Source organism: Gorilla gorilla, chromosome 9 (genome assembly GCF_029281585.2).
Source record: "Gorilla gorilla gorilla isolate KB3781 chromosome 9, NHGRI_mGorGor1-v2.1_pri, whole genome shotgun sequence".
Classification (NCBI taxonomy): domain Eukaryota; kingdom Metazoa; phylum Chordata; class Mammalia; order Primates; family Hominidae; genus Gorilla; species Gorilla gorilla.
The window spans coordinates 28,988,481-29,011,734 of record NC_073233.2 but is presented as its reverse complement, the minus strand read 5'-3'; the positions used below and the strand labels follow the sequence as shown (position 1 = coordinate 29,011,734).

At 37.0% G+C, this 23,254-nt stretch overlaps 2 protein-coding genes across 4 annotated transcripts in view; one reads left to right on the top strand and one right to left on the bottom strand.

The window, feature by feature from the left end:
• GAS2 (growth arrest specific 2) overlaps window positions 1–16,397 on the bottom strand; it is a 261,526-nt gene extending 245,129 nt beyond the window's left edge. For all 3 annotated transcript variants that reach the window (XR_008669940.2, XR_008669941.2, XM_031016006.3), the window contains exon 1: window positions 13,952–16,397. The gene's annotated coding sequence lies outside the window, so the exon portion shown is untranslated. The remainder of the gene's footprint in view (window positions 1–13,951) is intronic.
• FANCF (FA complementation group F) lies at window positions 14,533–19,286 on the top strand. The gene has a single exon (XM_019020134.4). The coding sequence runs from the start codon at window positions 16,534–16,536 to the stop codon at window positions 17,656–17,658; it is 1,125 nt and encodes a 374-aa protein (XP_018875679.4). The 5' UTR covers window positions 14,533–16,533; the 3' UTR covers window positions 17,659–19,286.
• Window positions 19,287–23,254: the final 3,968 nt, after the last annotated feature.

Here is a 23,254-nt window from a genome sequence, read left to right as displayed (position 1 = left end):
GTTCTGTCATATATTTTTCATTTATTACTGTAACAATGATGACTTTGTCATAGATCTGCAACAGTATATGGCAATGACAGGTATTTGGGGATCACTGTATTAGACTGCTCATCATTTTCTGAAAACACACTGATTGATAATATTATGACTCACTAACTTATATTAATTATAAGAATGGCTGATACTTCAGGCAACTGTGCCAGTCAAACTCCTAGCAGGAATCAAAAGCACATTCAGCAGGGATTTGGAAGACAATTTAATAGCCTAATATTTACAGAAGTATGGGTAGGGTTAAGGGAATCAAAAAGGTGTGTTACAGCAGCTAGGAATTAGCAACGTCAGGAGGCCCCTACAGTTGCAAGGAATAATATGTGTTACCTCAATCTGGGGGACATCTTACAGGACTTCTAGAAGGGCCTGTCGTGGGGTGTGGGGGGGGGAGGGATAGCATTAGGAGATGTACCTAATGTAAATGACAAGTTAATGGGTGCAGCACACCAACATGGCACATGTATATGTATGTAACAAACATGCACATTGTGCACATGTACCCTAGAACTTAAAGTATAATAAAATATATATACATACATAAAGATATATAAAGATATATAAATATATAAATATATATAAAGATATATAAAGATATATAAATATATATATAAAGATATATAAATATATATAAAGATATATAAAGATATATATAAAGATATATAAAGATATATATAAAGATATATATATAAATATATATAAAGATATATATATAAATATATATAAAGATATATATATAAAGATATATAAAGATATATATATAAAGATATATAAAGATATATATATAAAGATATATATATAAAGATATATAAAGATATATATATAAATATATATAAAGATATATATATATAAATATATATATAAAGAACCAGAATCCTGGAACCTTAGCAGAGACCAGGGGAATAAAAATCCTTAACCTCCCTCCTCCAGTCCTTCCCACTGCTTGCTAATGCCTCCCCTTGGTCAATTCAAAAAAAAGCCGGAGTGCAAGGGAACAAGGCCTCAAACAGTCAGTAAAGCTCAGTTCACTCCTCTGTGCAGAGGAGGGGGAAAAATGGAAGAAACAGATGAAGTTAAGAGGGAAAAACAAATGGAGATTAACTAACTAACTTACTTTCTCCCAGTCCTATTTACACAAATTTAGGACACACTAATTTGAATCACAATGCCCTTTCTTTTACCCCCTTTTCTTAGCTAATAGTGTTAGAATGCCTGTGTTAGAGCAGTAATTCACAAACTTTTTCAGACCAAAAGCATAGGCAGTCAACCAAAGAGCATTTAAAAGGTATATATATACATACATGGTGAAAAAATTTCTTTTGCAGTTGCTTTGTATGATAATATGAATACAAGTGATTAAACATTCAATTTATATAAAAATTCCTAACATTTAAAATTCTCATTCTTTAAGAGAGAAATTAAGCTTGCTTCATGAATGTAATTTTTTCACATTGGCTTTTATGTTTGAAATGGTCAGTTGCAATTCCTGATCAAGACTTTTAAACAAGTTCTCTTTATATTCTTGAGAATCTCCATTGACTCTCATGGAGAAATGTTGATAAAATAGGTAAAGTTATTTTGTGAATGTCAATAAAGCCATTCAAAGTTTATAAGAAATGAAATTATATTTAAATAAAAGCTCTTTTCTATCCTTAAGGCAATAAAATGTTAAACATTACTATGATGATGCAAATAAATTTTAAATTCAAACAACATTTTCCATATCACAAATTTCAAAGTGTTGATGAAGCTCTAATTTGTAGAATATACATACATTGTTACATCTATTATTACATGTTACGGTCTTCCTGCTGCTGGCTTTAAGGCCACTTAAAGCCACACCCACTGCAACTAAAAAGACATATCTCAAATTTGTGAAAACAGATTTGTGGGCAACATTTAGATCTGTGCCCACAAGGAAACTCTATCTTTTAATTCCTCCTCCACTACCTTCCTCTGAATTCATTAGGTTCTGTTATGTCCTTCTTGGACATCTGAAATTCTTCCACTAACTTCATGGGCCCTTTGTCTATGATGGATTACAATGTATGCCCATTCTAGCTAGTGTATAGATGTCCAGGTGGTAATGAATATCTAAAGAAGACCACAGGATGGATTATCAGACCTCTTTCCATCTCAGTAATGACAGTCACTTCCCAGACCTCATTCATATGCCCCAAAGGCAAAGGAGATCGATATCTCAGGCATACACTTGTAACCCTTTCTGCTGTACACTAAGTAGAATGCTCAGGACCCAGAAAAAATTTTATCTAGTTACAGTCTATTATGGCCTACTGAAAATAATTCTAATGGTAGGAAAGGTAAACCTAGTGTGTTTTCCCCATTAAAATATAAATTTAATATTTTTTAAGATTTAGTATGGCATTTATAGTTTGATCAGGGAACAGTTATAATATCATAGGATGCAAGACTGAAAACCTAATCATCAGATTTTACACGCATAAAGTCTTCTATCCATTACAATTCATTTGACGATTTTCCCCTTTTGTAAGGGAAACCAATGAAATGAAGAAATCGTGATTTTACAAGTAAATACCACTAAGATCTATGTTTCAGTCCATTTTCTGCTGCTATAACAGAATACCACAGACTGGTAATTTAGAAAGAAAGGATATTTATTTGGCTCATGGAGGCTGGGGAGTCCAAGGTGAGGACCTTCTTGCTGCTTCAAAACATGGCAGAAGGCAACACGTGGTGAAAGACGGCAAGAGAGAGAGGAAATCAATCTATGCTTATTTTTATCTGAAACCTACTCCTGGGCTAACTAACCATTTACTCAATATCATATGAGGACAAAGCCTGTGTGACTTAATCACCTGTTAACAGCCTTCCCTTCCAATACTATTATATTGGCAATTAAATTTCACATGAGTTTTGGAGAAGACATTCAAACTATAGCAATATGGAACGCTTTTTTCCAGAAAGATAGTTTGCAATACCACAAACATGACAAACATGTTTGCAAAGTTTCTACTAGACATCTCTATAAAACAATTGTTCCAGCTTGCTCTTTATAGTTGCCACTAAAGTATATAAAAAGACCTACCCTTATCCCTGACTTGACTGAGGTAGTGGAGTGGAGTTGGGATCAGTATAATCACTACCCATAATATTTGCCCTCAGAGTGATTGCCAATAGATCAAAAAATTTCCCAATAAGTAGATTTCTGGATGAGGAAAAAAACCCTCTATGACTGCCTTGTCTGAATATGTGGAGTCCAATTCTACTTGTTCATATAAAGAAATATTATTTCATCAAACAGAGAGCTGTAATTGGTGTGCATGTCCTTGAATATAATATTGTTCAGAGTAAAAATAAAACATCAGAATAACTTGTTTTCATTGGTCCATCAGTTGCATAGTGTCCTATAATTTCTTGCATATCTTAAAATAGTAGCAAGCCGGGTGCGGTGGCTCATGCCTGTAATCCCAGCACTTTGAGAGGCTGAGGCAGGAGGATCATTTGAGGTCAAGAGTTCCAGATCAACCTGGCCAACATGGTAAAACCCTGTCTCCACTAAAAATACAAAAATTAGCTGGGTGTGGTGCCAAGTGCCTGTAATCCTAGCTACTTCGGAGGCTGAGGCAGGAGAATCGCTTGAACCTGGGAGACAAAGTCTGCAGTGAGCCGAGATCACGCCACTGCACTCCAGCCTGGGCAACACAGTGAGAGTCTGTCTCAAAAAAAAAAAAAAAAAAAAAAAACTGTAATAATAACAACAAAACTTAGATCCAATGTAGAGAATGAAATCAACTTAAGTTTTCAAGTCTTAATATTCCATTGGACAAGATTTTATTAGGAACCTCTCAGGACCAAGAGTACATGTTGCAGCAGCAAGTTGTGTCTTTTATAACATTTCCTCCACCACAGCCCGTAAAGATGTTAGTGGTTGCCCTTTTATATTTGGAAGTGGTGGAATAGGGAGAAGACATGGGAAGATGTATACTTTGGAGGCTTATATAATATTAATAAAAATAGCCAATGTTCACTGAGTATTTGCACCACACAGTATTCCAAAGGGCTTATATTAGTTGGGTGCATTTAGATGAAAGCAACAGAAAGTAAAACTGAAACTGGAAAAAGAAAAAGTGTTTGGGAATATATGTAAGGTTACATAATTCTAAACAGGTTTTGTTTAAGGTCTGTCTTAATCCAATTTTTCTTTGTGATTCTGAGATTTTCTTGGTTTGGGGAAGGAGATATCTGTGGCAGCTTTGGGCTTCAAATATATATAAAATATATACAATTTATACATAAAGATATAGTTTACATATATAATATATAAATAAATATAAATTAATTTACATTTAAATATAAATAATATAATTATTATTACTATAAATACATGATTATATATTTATATTATATTAATACTATTGATATAATATAAATATTTATATTAAATATTAATAAAATTAATATTATAATAAGTATACTATTAATAAAATTAATATTATATTAAGTATAATATTAATAACATTAATAGTATATTAAGTATAATATTAATATAATTAATAGCATATTAGTATACTATTAATATAATTAATACTATATTAGTATAATATTAACATAATAAGTAATATTATATTAATATAATATTAACATAATAAGTAATATATTAAGTAATATATTAATATAATATTAACATAAGTAATATAATATTAATATATTAACATAAGTAATATAATATTAATATAAGAAATATAATATTAATATAATATTAATATAAGTCATATAATAAGTAATATTATATTAATATAATATTAACATCAGTAATATTATATTAATATATTAACATAAATAATATTATATTAATATATTAACATAAATAATATTATATTAATATATTAACATAAATAATATTATATTAATATATTAACATAAATAATATTATATTAATATATTAACATAAATAATATTATATTAATATATTAACATAAATAATATTATATTAATATAATATTAACATAATAAGTAATATATTAATATAATATTAACATAAGTAATATAATAAGTAATATAATATTAATATAAGTAATATTATATTACTATATTAATATAAGTAAGATAATATTAATATAAGTAATATTATATTAATATAATGTAATATAATATTACTTATTATATTAATGTAATATATTACTTATTATATTAATATAATGTAATATAATATTATATCAATTATAATAGATAACCAGAATATATAATACATAATAATATAAATATTTATATTATAGTTAAATGTATTATCGATATAAATATCATTAATAGTAACAATTTATTATTATTTATATTATTAATATAAATATTTTATATTATATTTAAATAATATAAATAGGTAATATAAATTTTTATTTAAAATAATGTTATATATTTGTATATACTTACTAGACATATATATACCTATATCTTTATATAAAAAGGAACAGAGAAAGTAGTATGTTTGATATTAAGCCTGTACACTCTAACGTTCTCTTATGGCTAACTTAAAATTAATTAATGTTCATCTATTGACACTGAAGTAAGAAAGTAATAAAAGTTTTCACTAGATCCTCTAGGCCTAATTGATTAAAATTAATTCATATAGATATTTCTGAACAAATTTCTGTCATTAGAGAATGTTATACATTGATAAGCTTAAGGCTGGGTTCCTAAATTAATTACTGAATTAGAAGGGAATTGAATTAACATGATTGGCTCAAAATGATCAAATCCATCAGTTGAGCTGAGCTGTGATCAGTATCCCAAATTGCATGGCTGTTATGCAATGTGGGAGGGAAAGTGGTAGAATTCATATTAAAAGACAGCCACAATTTTATATTTGTGGCATTTTATATTTGTTACCCCATTTAATCCTTACCAGGGCCCGTGAGGTAGGTTGTTTGTGAAAGCGTCTTTTCCTGGTCCTTAGTTGTTTGTGTCGCCTAACTCCCATGGTTTGAATGACATCTTAATTTAATACAACCTCCTGTTTTTGCAGAATGGTGGATTGGAGGCATTGTTAGCATGTCTCTCCCACTTAGAAAGACAAAATACTGTGTAGAGATTCATGCTGTGAACTTTTCTCCAAGAAGCAACACAGGAATTTAACAGGAAAACTGAAAAAAACAAAAAACAAACAAACAAAAACATAGCACCCTTTGAAAGAAGCAGTGGGCAGCAACCTACACCCTAAGCCAGGTGGAAAACTGAGTCCCCAGAGTGTGAGTGGGGAGAGATTGCCTCCATGGTATATCCATAAGCCAGGCAGAAAACTGTGAGTCCCCAGAGTGTGAGTGGTGAGAGACTGCCTCCATGATATATACACCCATTGGGGAACCTGCCCCAGGCCATGGAGGAAGGTATTAACCCTATCTAGCACTGGAGCTGATTTAGTGAGTGGTAAAGAGTATATGAGAAGGAGCAGCATCAGCACATGCTTTGCATGCACTCCCAGACTCCACCGGGGACAGAGGAAAGCCATTCCAAATCCTACCTCACAGGGGACCTCACAGAAGTCAGCCAGTTAACTTAGGCAGCAGTCACAGGTTGAAAGAAGCTCCCAGTGGAGATTCACAATATAATCTTGAACAGGGATGAACCACTTTGGTGAGAACTGAGACAAGTGGGAAGTACTATAAGCCACAGGTGCAGGACCTGGGCACTCCAGGTCTGCAGGCCGACAGGGAGGGGTGTGGCCTGAAAGCCACCGTTCCTGTCTTGGTAGGGAAGGCTTATGACCTGGGGCAGTTTTGAGTGCTGAGCACAGGCTATTTGGAACCCACTTAGCTGCTACAAGTGGAACACTGCAGGTGTGAGATGTGCCTTAACAAGTGTGTAGGGGCCAGGTGAGGCCTACTGCTATGTACTACCCCCTGCTCACCATATGGATTCTTCTGCACAACAAAGGCAGCTGTGCTCCTCCCTGGAATGTTCCCTCAGAAGCCACAGAACTGCCCTTTGATCTCCACTAGAGCTGCTGCTTATGCTGGCATGTGGGAGGCCATAGTGTGGGACTTGATTGATCCAGCCACCACCTGGCTTTGCACCTCCATCTACCCTAGTATCTTAACACAAAGGGCAGGGACTTTGGGGAGTCCTATGACCCTGCCCATTGCCTGAGACACCAGAGTACCTACCCTGGGTTACGTAAGAGGAGCACAAATCCCATCACTATCACTGCAGCTGACACTCTTTTGCAAGCACCGCCTCCTGGCTGGAGGCCAACTGACACAGTCCATTACAGCATCTGTTGGCACAAAAACACAGCTGCCCTGAAGGAGAAAACTTTTGGATGACCTCAGTTAGCACCATTGTGGGCATCACTCTGGCTAACCAGGAGGTCTTGAGTCTATTCACATGACCAGCATATTACTACTACAGCTGGCATTTAAGAATAGCAACACATTAAGCCTATTTATAACCAAGAAAATCTCACAACCAAGAAAATCTCACAGAGTCTACATCACTCCCTTGCCACCCCCATCAGAACTTCTGCTGTTACCCACTACTGGGAGATTAGAGAACAGGTCCTATCACTAGATCCCTTCCAGACATTCCCCAGCACCATCCTGGAGAATGGCAGCCCCACTGGGTGGCTAGAATCAGAAGAGCAGCAGCAGGATTCACAGTAGTTTGGCCCTCAGGGATCCCTCCTCCTAGTGGAAGTGGGAATATACCACATCAAGGGAGCACCCTGTGAGACCAAAGAATCCAGACTGCAGGCCTTGAGTCCCAAAACTGTCTATTTGTGGGGAGTTTATTTCAGCAAAGGCACAGGTGCAGTGTGGGGCTCAGTGGAGAAAGTTTGTACCTCTACTCCAACTGTCAGGTAGCCCTGGTGCTCATGAAGGATCCTGGGGAAGAAGACTTTTTCTTCCTGATATGTTTTGGTTGTGTCCCCACCCAAATCTTATCTTGAATTGTAGCTCCCATAATTCCCACATGTTGTGGGAGGAACCCAGTGGGAGACAACTGAATCATGGGAGCAGTTTCCCCCATCCTGTTCTCATGGTAGTGACTAAGTATCACAAGATCTGATGGTTTTATAAGGGGAAACCCCTTTCACTTGGCTCTCATTCTCTCTTTGCTGGCCACTGTGTAAGACATCCCTTTGCTCTTCCTTCATCTTCCGCCATGAATGTGAGGCCTCCCCAGCCACGTGGAACTGTGAATCAACTAAACCTCTTTTCTTTATAAATTCCCCAGTCTTGGGTATGTCTTCCTCAGCAGTTTGAAAACAGGCTAATACACTTCCTCTTGCCCATCACTGCAAACATAGCTGTGGCTTCTCCCACAAGAGCTTGGCATGGGTACACATGTAGAGAGGCTTCCTGGAACACTTTCGGGTGACTCCATCCCCACAGGAGGAGTGCCCTCCAGGTGCAGACTTACATGAGGGATAGAGTCATAGTCCTTTTCTACATGTAACATCACCATTCCTACAGAAGAAAAGGGATGCCTGTCTCATCTGAATAGCTAAAACACTGGGTCAGGAGTGTGACTGGGAGTTGGATCACTTTCCTGCTGGCCTGGTTGGGGAACTACAGTGGCTCCTCCCTTCACCCTGAAAAGACCTTAGTGCATTTCACTGAAAGCTTCTCCAGCTGCCTCTGTCAAGGTTAGGACCTCTGCCCATCACTGGATATTGCATTACACACCTGCTTTAGCTGCAGCCTGTTTTTACCCATGAACACCTCCTACTGGCCTGAAGCCTGAACTGTTCAACCCAGTGAATAAAATACTGGGAAAATAAATAAATTAATGAATTAATGTACACCACTGGGGAACAAAATAAGCTTCGTGACATCTTTGTCATTCTGGCCCCATAGGAGACAGTAAACCTGCTCACACACTGAGCACATTGCTACTATAACCAGCATCTGAGAAGGCCATCACACCAAGGAGTTCATACAGATTTTTCATACAGATTCTTCATCACTGAAAACACCAAGAGCTGAAATAGGCTAAAATAAACTATAAACATTACAGTCATATCCTCAAGAGGGAAAAACAGAAATTGAAAAACCACATTTGAATAAAAAATAAATTCAAGAAGTAATTAGAAGAAATGGTCTACCCAAATGAGAAGAAATCAGAAAAATAACTCTAGCAATATGTAAAAACATGATTCTATAACACCACAAAGATTCCACTGACTCTCCAGCGATGGATCCAAATTAAGATGAAATCTTTAAAATACCAGATAAAGAGTTCAAGAGGTTGATTATTAAGTTCCTCAAGGAAATACAAGAAAAAGGTGAAAACAACACAATAAAATTTAAAAGAAAATCAGGTTATGAATGAAAGATTTCCTAAACAGATTGATATTTTAAAGAAAAAAAAAATCAGAACTCTGGAAACAAGAGACACATTTAGGGAATTACGAAATGCAGGGAAAAGTTTTAACATTAGACTAGACCATGTAGAATAAAGAATTCCAGAACTTGAAAATAAGGTTTTTGAATTAACCCAATCACACAAAAACAAAAAAAAATGAAAAGAAATGAATAAAATCTCTAAGAAACATGGGATTATGTAAAAGGGCCAACTTAAGAATTATTGATGCTCCTGAGTGGGAAGAAAAAGCAAAAAGTTTTGAAAACTTATTTATTTGAGGGAATAATTAAGGAAAACTTCCCTGGCTTTGCCAGCAATTTAGATATTCAAATACAAAAACCTCAAACAACTCCTGGGAAATGCATTGCAAAAAGGCCAACACCAAGAGCTAAAGTCATCAGGCTATCTAAAATCAATGTGAAGAAAAGAATTCCAAGAGCAGTGTGAAAAAAGCATCAGGTAACCTACAAGGTAAAACCTTTTAGACTAACAGCAGACTTCTCAGCAGAAGCCTTATAAGCCAGAAAGGGCTATGGTCCTATTTTAGCCTCCTTAAACAGAATAACTATCAGCCAACAATTTTGTATCCAGTAAAGCTAAGTTTCATAAATGAAGGAAAAATAAACTGTTTCTCAGACAAGCAAATGCTAAGGGAATATGTCACTGTCTGACTATTAGCTAGTTTAACCAAGAAAAGAAGAGAGAAGATCCAAATAAGCTAAATTAGAAATGAAAATGGAGATGTTACAACCAACCCCAAAGAAATAAAAAATATCCTTCAAGACTACCAAGAACACCTCTTTGCAAACAAACTAGAAAATCTAGAGAAATGAATACATTTCTGGAAACACACAACCCTCCTAGATTGAATCATGAAGACATAAAAATCCTGAATAAGCCAATCATAAGCAGTGAGATTGAATCAGTAATACAAAATTTGTCAAAAAAAAAAAAAAAAAAGTCCAGGGCCAGATGGATTCACAGCCAAATTTTACAAGACATTCAAAGAACTGGTAACAATCCTACTGGAACTATTGCAAAAGACTGAGAAAGAGGGAATCCTCCCTATATCATATGAAGACAGTATCACCCTGAAACCAAAGCCAGGAAAAGACATAATAAAAAGGAAAATTACAGACCAATATCTCTGATGAACATAGATAAAAAAATATTCAGCAAAATACTAGCAAACTGAATCCAACAGCACATCAAAAAGATAATTCATCATGATCAAGTGGTATTCATCCCAGGGATGAATCAATGGCTCAACATATGCAAGTCAAAAAATGTGGTTCATCACACAAACAGAATTAAAGCAATAGCCATATGATTATCTCAATAGATGCAGATAAATCAATCAATAAAATCCAGCATCCCTTTATGACATAAACCTCAACAAACTAAGCACAGAGGAAACATACCTCAAAATAATAAAAGCCATATATAACAAACCCACAGCCAACATTCATGTTGAAGCATTCCCCCTAAGAATTGGAACGAGACAAAGATGTCCACTTTCATCACTTCTATTCAACACAGCATCGGAAGTCCTAGCCAGAGCACTCAAGCAAGAGAAATAATAAATAAATAAAGGTACCCAAATTGGAAAAAAAGGAGTCAAACTATCTCTGTTTGCTGATGATGTGATAATATACCTAGGAAACCCCAAAGACTTCTCCAAAAGACTCCTAGATTTGATAAATGAATTTAGTAAAGTCTCAGGTTACAAACACAATGTACACTGCTTTACACCAATAGTGTCCAAGCTGAGAATAAAATCAAGAACTCAATCCCTTTTACAGTAGCTGCAGAAAAATAAATCACCTAGGAATTTACTTAACAAAGAAGAGGAAAGATCTCTACAAGGAGAACTACAAAACACTGCTGAAAGATATCATAGATGACACAAACAAATGGAAATACACCTCATGCTCATGGCCTGGAAGAATCAATATTATGATAATGACCATACTGCCCAAAGCAATACACAGATTCAATGCAATTCCTATTAAAATACTAACATTATCTTTCACAGAATTAGAACAAGCAATCATAAAATTCATATGGAACCAAAAAACAGCCAAAGCAATCCTAAGCAAAAAGAACAAATCTAGAGGCATCACATTACTCAACATCAAATTCTACAAGGTTATAGTAAGCAAAGCAGCATGACACTGGTATAAAAGTAGATATACAGACCAATGGAAGAGAATAGAGAATTCAGAAATAAAGCCAAATACTTATAATCAACTGATCTTTGACAAAGCCTACACAAACATAAATTGGGAAAAGGACACCTTATTTAATGGTGTGGGGAGTTCTTTGTAGATTCTGGATATTAGCCCTTTGTCAGATAAGTAGACTGCAAAAATTTTCTCCCCTTCTACAGGTTGCCTGTTCACTCTGGATGGTAGTTTCTTTTGCTGTGCAGAAGCTCCTTAGTTTAAGTAGATCCCATTTGTCAATTTTGGCTTTTGTTGCCATTGTTTTTGGTGTTTTAGACATGAAGTTCTTGCCCATGCCTATGTCCCGAATGGTATTTGTAGGGACATGGATGAAGCTGGAAACCATCATTCTCAGCAAACTAGCGCAAGAACAAAAAAACCAAATATCGCATGTTCTCACTCATAGGTGGGAACTGAACAATGAGAACACTTGGACACAGGAAGGGGAACATCACACACCAGGGCCTGTGGGGTGGGGGAAGGGTCAAGGGAAAGCATTAGGAGATATACCTAATGTAAATGATGAGTTAATGGGTGCAGCACACCAACATGGCACATGTATACATAGGTAACAAACCTGCACGTTGTGCACATGTACCCTAGAGCTTACAGTATAATAAAAAAAAAATCGTATGAGGAAAACTGGATAGCCCTATGTAGAAGAATGAAACTGGATCCCTATCTCTCATCATTTAAGAAAAATCAACTCAAGATGTATTAAAGACATAAATTTAAGACCTGAAACCATAAAAATTCTAGACGAAAACTTAGGAAAAACTCTTCTGGACATTGACCGAGGCAAAGATTCATGACTAAGACCCCAAAAGCAAATGCAACAAAAACAAAAATAAATAAGTGAGATTTAATTAAACTGAAAAGCTTCTGCAGAGCAAATGAAACATTCATCAGAGCAAACAGACAACTCACAGAATGGGAGAAAATATTTGCAAAATATACATCAGATAAAGGACAAATATCTAGAATCTATAAGGAACTCACAGAAACCAGCAAGAAAAAAAAACCAATAATCCCATTAAGAAGTGAGCAAATGACATGAACACACATTTCTCAAGAGAAGATACAGAAATGGCCAACAAATGTATGAAAAAATACTCAACATCACTAATTATCAGGGAAATGCAAATTAAAACCACAATGGGATACCACCTTACCCCAGCCAGAATGGTCATTATTAAAAAGTCGAAGAACAATAGATGCTGGCATGGATGTAGTGAAAAGGGAATGCTTATAAACTGTTGGTGGGAATCCAAACCAGTACAACCTCTATGGAAAAGGATACTACCTTACCCCGGCCAGAATGGTCATTATTAAAAAGTCAAAAAACAATAGATGCTGGCATGGATGTGGTGAAAAGGCAATGCTTATACGCTGTTGGTGGGAATGCAAACCAGTATAACCTCTATGGAAAACAGTATGGAGACGTCTCAAAGAACTAAATGTAGAGCTACATTTGATCCAGCAATCCCACTACTGAGTATCTACCCCAAAGAAAAGAAGTCATTATATCAGAAAGACACTTGCACGTATATGTTTATCACAGCACAATTCACAATTGCAAAGATACGGAACCAACATAAGGGCCCATCAATTGAAAAGTGGATAAAAAAGTTATATATATATATATATATACACACACATACACATACATATATATATACATACATACATATACACACGCATACATACATACACACACACACACACCATGGAATACTACTCAGCCATAAAAAGAATGAAATAATATATTTTGCAGCCACTTGGGTGGAACTGGAGGCCATTATTCTAAGTGAAGTAACTCAGGAATGGAAAACCTAACACTGCATGTTCTCACTTGGAAGTGGGAGCTAAGCTATGGGTATGCAAAGGCAGACAGAGTGGTACAATGGACACTGGAAACTTGGAAGCAGGGGAGGTGGGATGGGGTGAGGGATAAAAATCTACATGTTGGGTACAACGTACACTACTCAGTTAAAGGGTGAACTAAAATCTCAGGCTTCACCACACTGAAATTCATCCAAGTAACCAAAATCCACTTGTACCCTTAAAGCTATTGAAATTAAAAAAAAAAAAAAAAAGAATTCTGTTAAAGCAATGAAAAGACGACAAGAAAGTTTTATGAGCTACAATATTTGAAAACTTCACCAAAGAAGAGAAAAAAATCAAAATAAATAAATAAAAATAAAATCTGCTGAAATTTGGCCTTTTTCTTTCCCAATTTACTGTATCCCAGGAATTTGGGGATCAAAACCAAGAGGAGGGAGATTGTTCCTGGTATTCATGGCACACAGTACACACATTTGTGTTCGCATATATTTTACCTTATATTATTTCTCTCACTTGGATTTTCTTCTGTCCCATGATTGTTCAAACACTTTGAGGCCTAAATCAAGTATCAGTCCTCTGTAGTCTTCCCAGAACTCTCCTGTCAGTTTATATCTAGTCTCTCATAGAAAAATTCTTAAAATTTTCAAAATATATAAAATCTGCTTTGTATTATAATTAAGTTTTTGTATCCCTCCCCATCCTGCCTCAAGAATATAGGTTGAAATGCTAGGCTTTTCTTTCTTTAGAGGGGGAAACTTCATAGACATTTTATTTAATGAAAATAGACTAATCTGAAATATGTAGGAGTTTATACATTACTATGCTCAAGGAAGAATTTAAAATCAAGATTTAAACAGGTAAGTAGAAAGGTATGAAGCTAAAGTTAATCTGCATAATTCTTGCCATACACTGTCATCCCCATTCTGAATCAAAGCTTTTTTGGATTTTTTCCACCTCCTTAAATAGGCCTGGTTCTTTCAACTCAGATACCTGCAAAAAAATTAAGGATTCCTGTAGCCTTGAAGGCTCCTCTGAACACTCAGCTTTGAACTTTCAACTGAAAAGTTGGTTTCTTTTCCTTTTTTTTTTCCATTTTCCTTTTTTTTTTTTTTTTTTTTTGAGATGGAGTCTTGCTGTGTCACCCAGGCAGGAGTGCAGTGGCCCGATCTCAGCTCACCGTAACCTTCACCTCCCGGGTTCAAGCTATTCTCCTGCCTTAACCTCCCGATTAGCTAGGATCACAGGTGTGCCCCGCCATGCCCAGCTAATTTTTTGTTGTTGTTGTTTAGTAGAGACAGAGTTCTGCCATATTGGCCAGGCTGGTCTGGAACTCCTGACCCCAGGTGTTCCATCCGCCTGGCCTCAGCCCCACAAAGTGCTGGGATTACAGGCACAAGCCACTGCCTCCGGCCTGAAAAGTCAGTAATTAAAGAGACCTTCCTATCACCTAAGACTTGGTGACCCCACTCAATTTCATCCTACTATCACATTTGAGGTTATTCATTTAATGTCTCTCTTAAATGGTACAAGATGAACTTCTCCACTCATGCTAGGACTGCATTTATTTTACTACTAAATCTGTAGCACCTCATAATATGTATCATAATAGGTGTTAAATATAAGAATAAATAAATGAATTAGTGATGCCTGTACATTTGCTAAAGGCAGGCTGCACACTTGGTTCTAAGTTTCTAGTAGCCAAGAAAAAGAATTTTAAGATTCATAGCATCCTTAAAATAAAATAACGATTTCAGGACCAAATAAGAGTTTGAGATAACTAATAAAAATCAAATAATAGCCGGGCGCGGTGGCACACGCCTCTAATCCCAGCACTTTGGGAGGCCGAGGCAGGAGGATCACTTGAGGTCACAAGTTCGAGACCAGCCTGGCCAATAAGGTGAAATCCCATCTCTACTAAAAATACAAAAATTGGCCGCACCTGGGCGACAGAATGAGACTCCGTTTCAAAATAAATAAATAAATGCATAAATCTGAATTAACAGCATGCACATGACTGCTTTACTTTCTAAAAGGTGTAGGAATGCTTATTTTAATAAATGAACAATGACTCTTCCCCTCTTTTAAATTTGTTTCTCTTCCCCTTTTTGTTAAAGTACAAAACAAAACACCTTCCCCCCACTTTTCGAATAGTTTTGGCTGTGTCTTTAGGACTGGAAGGTAATTCAGCTCAAATGAATTACTATATTATGAACTTTAGTAAGAATTGTTGTGCATTTTGTACAGAATGCAACTCCTAGGAGTTGACAAATGTTTGTTAAGTGCATCAATGAGCGACATAGGACCTTCTCCCTACTCTCTTCTCACGGTTTTTATTTAATCAAATATTTATTATTGTTCGATGCTCTTAAATGCCATTTCCTTCAGCTGATTATTTGTATGACAGAAGAGTCAATTAAGCTATTTTGTCCTAAAAATTACGAAAACGAAATGTACAATTGTGAAGTAAAATTTTGTTCCTTTGCAAATTGTAATAAATTATTGAAGTTTATTTTTTGTTTAAAATAATCTGGGCTTCAGTTCTAATGATGGAAGGACAATGTGAAGGCCCAGAATTCAGCATAGTGCCTGGCATTAATAGGAGGTCAGTACATTTTTAGTACATGTTTCTCAAATAGATCTTAAAATTTCATTTAAGAGCGTTTCCTCACGTCACAGTATGTCTCTGGCGTTACTTAATTTTGAAAAACCTCAACACAGATTCTAGTTTTAGGCAAAGCTCAGAAAATTTCTACTTAAGGATATTTCCAAAGCGAAAGGAGGCGCGGAGACGTTCATGACTGGCATCATCTCGCATGTGGTTCCGGAAATTCTCGGTAGGATGCCCTACATCTGCTCTCCCTCCAGTAAGAAGAACCTCTTTGTGTGGCGAAAGTAAAAGTATTGGGGCTTTTAAGTTGCCCAGAGTCAAGGAACACGGAGAAAGACGCTGGGAGATTGACATGCATTTCGACCAATAGCATTGCAGAGAGGCGTATCATTTCACGGATGTCCCAATCAGTACGCAGAGAGTCGCCGTCTCCAAGGTGAAAGCGGAAATAGGGCCTTCGCGCACCTCATGGAATCCCTTCTGCAGCACCTGGATCGCTTTTCCGAGCTTCTGGCGGTCTCAAGCACAACCCACGTCAGCGCCTGGGACCCCGCCACCGTGCGCCGGGCCTTGCAGTGGGCGCGCTACCTGCGCCACGTCCATCGGCGCTTTGGTCGGCATGGCCCCATTCGCACGGCTCTGGAGCGGCGGCTGCACAACCAGTGGAGGCAAGAGGGCGGCTTTGGGCGGGGTCCAGTTCCGGGATTAGCGAACTTCCAGGCCCTCGGTCACTGTGACGTCCTGCTCTCTCTGCGCCTGCTGGAGAACCGGGCCCTCGGGGATGCAGCTCGTTACCACCTGGTGCAGCAACTCTTTCCGGGCCCGGGCGTCCGGGACGCCGATGAGGAGACACTCCAAGAGAGCCTGGCCCGCCTTGCCCGCCGGCGGTCCGCGGTGCACATGCTGCGCTTCAATGGCTATAGAGAGAACCCAAATCTCCAGGAGGACTCTCTGATGAAGACCCAGGCGGAGCTGCTGCTGGAGCGTCTGCAGGAGGTGGGGAAGGCCGAAGCGGAGCGTCCCGCCAGGTTTCTCAGCAGCCTGTGGGAGCGCTTGCCTCAGAACAACTTCCTGAAGGTGATAGCGGTGGCGCTGTTGCAGCCGCCTTTGTCTCCTCGGCCCCAAGAAGAGTTGGAAACCAGCATCCACAAATCACCTGGAGAGGGGAGCCAAGTGTTAGTCCACTGGCTTCTGGGGAATTCGGAAGTCTTTGCTGCCTTTTGTCGCGCCCTCCCAGCCGGGCTTTTGACTTTAGTGACTAGCCGCCACCCAGCGCTGTCTCCTCTCTATCTGGGTCTGCTAACAGACTGGGGTCAACGTTTGCACTATGACCTTCAGAAAGGCATTTGGGTTGGAACTGAGTCCCAAGATGTGCCCTGGGAGGAGTTGCACAATAGGTTCCAAAGCCTCTGTCAGGCCCCTCCACCTCTGAAAGATAAAGTTCTAACTGCCCTGGAGACCTGTAAAGCGCAGGATGGAGATTTTGAAGTACCTGGTCTTAGCATCTGGACAGACCTCTTATTAGCTCTTCGTAGTGGTGCATTTAGGAAAAGACAAGTTTTGGGTCTCAGCGCAGGCCTCAGTTCTGTATAGGCAATGCTGTGTTATTACTTGAATATAGAATATATAGTTTACAAAATGAAAATTACAATGTTCTCACCAAATATATGCCTTCGTGTGTCCAAAGTATAATTATTTTAGATGCTAATTTTGAATAGTTTATTAAACAGTTATAAATATGCAAAGTAGCTGGCATGTAGTGTCACGGATTTTCTGGATAGAGGAAGTGATTGGAAGTACTCCATTTAAAGCCATGGAATTAGCAATAGTTTGCTTTTTAATAGAAGGCCCATTTGTAAGAATGTTGAAAATATGTGTACCGTTTAAAGAAAAAGCAGCTTTAAAGTGACAAACAAAATACCCTTTTTCTTTTAGTATGGTTTATTTTTCTAGGTTTTCTTTCCCTCCCTCAGTAGTGAAGAGTTTTCTTTATTCCTGGCAGCGTCAGGAATATTGGTTTGAAAAGCTATTGGCCTATCTGGAGTTTGGCGTTGTTAACCTAGTATTCTAACCAGTTAACCAGCCTTAGTATGCATTAAAATTGTATTGTTCAGAAAGTTTGTTTCTCATTTTCTGCAAATTCTTACTTTGAAAATGAATCACCACATAGTATGTCCCTTTAAAGCATTGACGCACAGACAAATGTTTAAAGCACAGTAAATACAAATATATGCCTTTGGATATTAAATTAATGCTTGATGATAAAAGAATCAAACTTTTTTTTTTTTTTGAGATGGAGTCTCGCTCTGTCACCCAGACTGGAGTGCAGTGGTGTGATCACTGCTCAATGCAACCTCTGCCTCCCAGGTTCAAGCAATTCTGACTCAGCCTCCCAAGTAGCTGGGATTACAGGCGCAGGCCACCATGCCCGGCTAATTTTTTGTATTTTTAGTAGAGACGGGGTTTCACCATGCTGGCCAGGCTGGTCTCAAACACCTGACCTTGTGATCCGTCCGCCTTGGCCTCCCAAAGTGCTGGGATTACAGGCGTGAGCCACCGTGCCTGGCCAAAACAACATTTTAAGTAGAAGATCCAGGTTTTAGTGCAGCTTCTGCCGTTAACTACTTTAATAAATCACAACCTTGGGGCCACAGTTGCCTTATATGTAAATGAAGTGTTTAGAATAAAATAGTTAAATTTCCTTATTTTTCCCTTGGTGGCTGCCCTGTGGAAACAGTTTAGAATATTTGTTTTGTGTGTAGGAACCTAGTTGTGTTAGTTTACCTGGGTGTTCCACAGCTGATAGTGATTTCCAATAACCAAACTCAAGGGCAATTTATTCATTTTTACTAGGGAGATAGACCTTTACAGCAATCAAGATATTTTTGTCCATATCCAGGTTAGCTGGTAAGAGGATTTTTTTGGAGGAAAAAAATGATATTTAGAAAGTTAATTTCTAATTCCGGAATGGAATAAAAACAATATGAGTAGTGTAATCTTGTAGAAAAAGAGTTGTATAATCTTGTAGAGTTTCTCATTCTGTGGTACAACCCAGGGGTAAACTATTATTCCAGTAGTCAGTACACTTTTCTAGATAAATCTTGAGTGAAAACCAGCAATTTCTTTTTCCTTGTGGTCTGATTCCTTTTTCTAATCCATGAAGGCCATCTTGTAGATTACATTTATCATTAATGCAAGAATAAAGACAATTCCTCCTGTCAGTTGCATGAATTTTTTTTTAAGAAACAACCCAGTGAAGAGTTCTACCATAGCAAGGCCTAATGTTAGCTTTAGCTTTAGAAAATAACAGTTTGTGAACTTACTTCCCTATATTTGCAGCTGTATCTCACACTATGATTTACAATAAAGTTGTAAAGATTGACAATAGACTTAAGAAATAACATTTTAAAATCTATTTGATACTTACCAATTATTATTCTGTTATTTTAGTCTCCATATGTTCATTACATACATAATCTTATTTAATCTTCACACCAAAACTGTATTCTTATGAATATACGCTAAAAGATTAAGTAAAATGCCCAAGGGTATAAACAAAAGCAACATGAAAGTGGAAGCCGTATCTGTTATTTATTTTATTTCCAGAAGCCTAGCACAGTGTCCAGCATATGGTAGATACTTGTAGTGTTTGAATAAATGAAACCAGCATTAGAGCTTTATATACTTTCTCTTAAGGACTTGAAAAGATTAGAAATCTACGCATACACTGAGAGAGAAAAAAGTGAGAGGAAGACTATAAAAATAGAATATTTGATAACTTCTTTATAAAATCTGGAGATATTTATTTTGTGTTTTTTCCCTATGTCCTATCAAATGAGGGAGCACTATTGAAATCTCCCATTGTAACATTGTTTCAGGAAATTTTATCAATTATCATCTTACGTATTTTGAGCAATTTTATGACATGCAAACAAATATAGAATCGTTATATCATCTTAATGAATTGAACCTTTTGTTTGTAGTGACTGCTTTTCTGCTTTAAAGTCTATTTTTTTCTATTATCATTGTCATATATTAACACTGTATGATTGGACTTTTTCCTGCTATCCTATTTTGTACTCTCCACTTCCTTTGATTTCTGTATGTTTCACTTCTCAGTTCTTTAATTGACTAAATATTTGTTTGTCTTCTTATTTCATGATATTTTCCCCTCTACCAGTTAGGATGTTAATTCTATACCCATGCTTTTACTCTCAAAACTTACAATATTTAACTTAAAAATATCTAATATTAGTATCTTAACCCTCCTTCTTAATGATACTGTGGACCTTAGGAAACTTTAACCCTGATCTCTAATCTATAAACTCTCAAGTTATTATCCAGTGTTTTGGTTTAACAATTTTGTTTCCCATGATTGTACCTCAAATTCCCTTGGAGAAGGTCTCTTGGTGGTAAACTCAGCTTTTATTTACTAAGATCGTTCCTTGTTGATGTTGTTGGAAGGTAGTTTTGCTGTGTTCCTGATTTCAGGTTAACATGTTAAAGATATTAACTCTTTTCTGGTTTCCATTGTTGATAAGAAAGCTATTCGTCTACTTGTGGTTCTTTTGTAGAGTGATTTCTTCTTTCTGTTTATTTTAAGGTGGTCCCGATTTCAGTATCTATAGTCACTTCAGAATATCTAATTGTAAATTTCTGTTTTTCTTGCTTGTTTTATGTTGTGTTTCATTTATGTGTGGATATGTGTTTTTCTTCATTCTGAAAAATTTCCAGCCATTTTTCCCCAATATTTCCTTTCTTCCACTTTTTAAAAATCATTCCTGTCACTTTGATCGGCCTATATTAGATCTTAGATCTTCTCACACTACTCATATCATGTAACCTCTCTGTCCCAGTTTCTATCTCCATATCATTCTATTTTGCTTTGGAAATTGCTGTTATATCCCAAGATCAATATTCCCCATCTTCATTTTAGCCTACCACCAGGTTTTAGCTGAAAATGGCCACCCAGATAGAGAGTAAGTTTCCCAATTTCTCCTACAGTTACATGTGGCCATAATGGTAGGTTTTGGTTACTTTTATATAAGCAGAAGTGATATGTACAACTTAATATTCATTCCCTAGAAATCTGAAGTTATTTGCCCTTAATGCTCTGCTTCTCCCTTTTAATGGGCTACAAAGTTAATTTGCTGCTAGTTTGCTGCTACGTTGAATCATATGGCTGAAGATGACTGGGACAATTGCTGTAGACCCAAAGATGAAGTCACATGTACAGAATGGCAAAACAGAGCCCACCTACCTAGCTTGTCCTGTTAATATAGGAGAGGAATACACCTTTCTCTTATGAACACTGCTCGGGATGTCTTATGTCATCAACACTGCCTATAACCCTAAGTAGTATTGGTATAGTCTTATAATTCTGTCTGATCTGAGGTTTAAGCTATCAATTGGTTTTAAATTTCAGTGATTTTTTAAAAAGTCTTATTTGGCTTTTTTTCTCCTAATATGCCTGTTTACCTTTTAATAATCTCATATGGCATGCTTTTTGTGATTCTGTTTTCATTTTTTATCATTGTTATTTTATCGTCTATTAATTATTTCACAACCTGAAGTATTGGGGATCTAAACCTATTCTGTTGATTCTCACTCATGACGGCTTATTTCTTTACATCTTTTGTAATTTCCTATTGTGTGTTCACATGTGTTTGGTTATAGTCTGTGTAAACCTAGGAGTCTAAATAGGGTATTCTTTGCCCAATGAGGGCATTTTTAAATGCTTCTGCTGGAGAAATAGAGAACCCCCCTAACCTAGGACTACTTTGGTTTATTGTAAGAGTTTTGGCTTGAGTTTTTCTACCTTGTGGCTTGCTCAAAGCATATTTTCCGAATCTTACTTGCTTACTACTCAGATCTCCCTGTTTTGGAGAAACAGATATGAAGGGGTGGCTTGGAAATTTCCTTTATTTGCTGAAATCCCAACAAAACATTCAAAGAATGTTATATTGAGAATCTATTTGTTCTGTAGCAGCTGGGCCCTGTGGAATATCTAGTTATTGATTTGCTAAAAGTGGAAGTCCTCTTTCCCTTTAACCCATACCAACCTAACTTCTGCCATCAACACTTCTCTGAAATAAGTCTTGTCAAGCTCACCAATCACCTGCATGATGCTAAATTCAAAGGACACTGTATTAGTCCATTTTTACACTGCTATAAAGAACTTCCCAAGACAGGGTAATTTATAAAGGAAAGAGGTTTAATTGACTCACAGTTCCACGTGGCCTGGGAGGCCTCAGGAAATTTACAATCATGGCGGAAGGTGAAGAAGAAGCAAGTACCTTCCTTACAAGGCTGTAGGAGACAGAGAGAGAGAGAGAGAGAAGGAGGAAGTGCCACACTTTTAACTCATCAGATCTCACGAGAACTCACTATCATGAGAACTCCCTACCACAAGAACAGCATGGGGAAAACTGTCCCCACAATCTGATCACCTCCCACCAGGTCCCTCCCTCAACACGTGGGGATTACAATTCAAGATGAGATTTGGGTGGGGACACAGAGCCAAACCATATCAGACACTTTTCTGGTATTCAGTTACTTGACTCTCAGCAGCATTAAATACCATGGCCTATCCCCTCTTTTTTGAAACTGGGCTTGAAATTCTATTCTTATAACTTATATGACACCACTCTATTCTAGTTTCCTCTTACCTCTCCAGCAATATTTTCAGAGTCTATTTTTCTGGCTCCTCTTCTCCTAATCATCCTTTAAATATTCACGATTTCTCAGTGTTTAATAACTCTGCTGCCTCTTTTGTGTAGTGCTCTCACCCTGTGTGATCTCATCCATTTCTGTGGCGTTAAATACTACCTATATGCTATGAATCGCACAATTTATATCTTTAGTCTGGAGGTCTCATCATAGCTTCAGGACCAATATCCCCACTTGAATGTCTCATAAGCCTCTCAAACCAAACATCCAAACCAACTCTAAATATCAGGAAGAGGGTGGAGCAAGATGGCCGAACAGAAACCAATCATTCCCTTGCCTCCCCAGCAAGGACACTGAGTTAACCTATGTACACAGAAAAAACATCTTCATAGCAACCAAAAATCAGGTGAGAACTCATAGTATCTGGTATTAACTACGTATTGCCAAAAGAGGTACTAAAGTGATTAAAAAACAGTCCTGAATCACAAATGCCACCCCTTCCTCACCCCAGGCAGCAGCA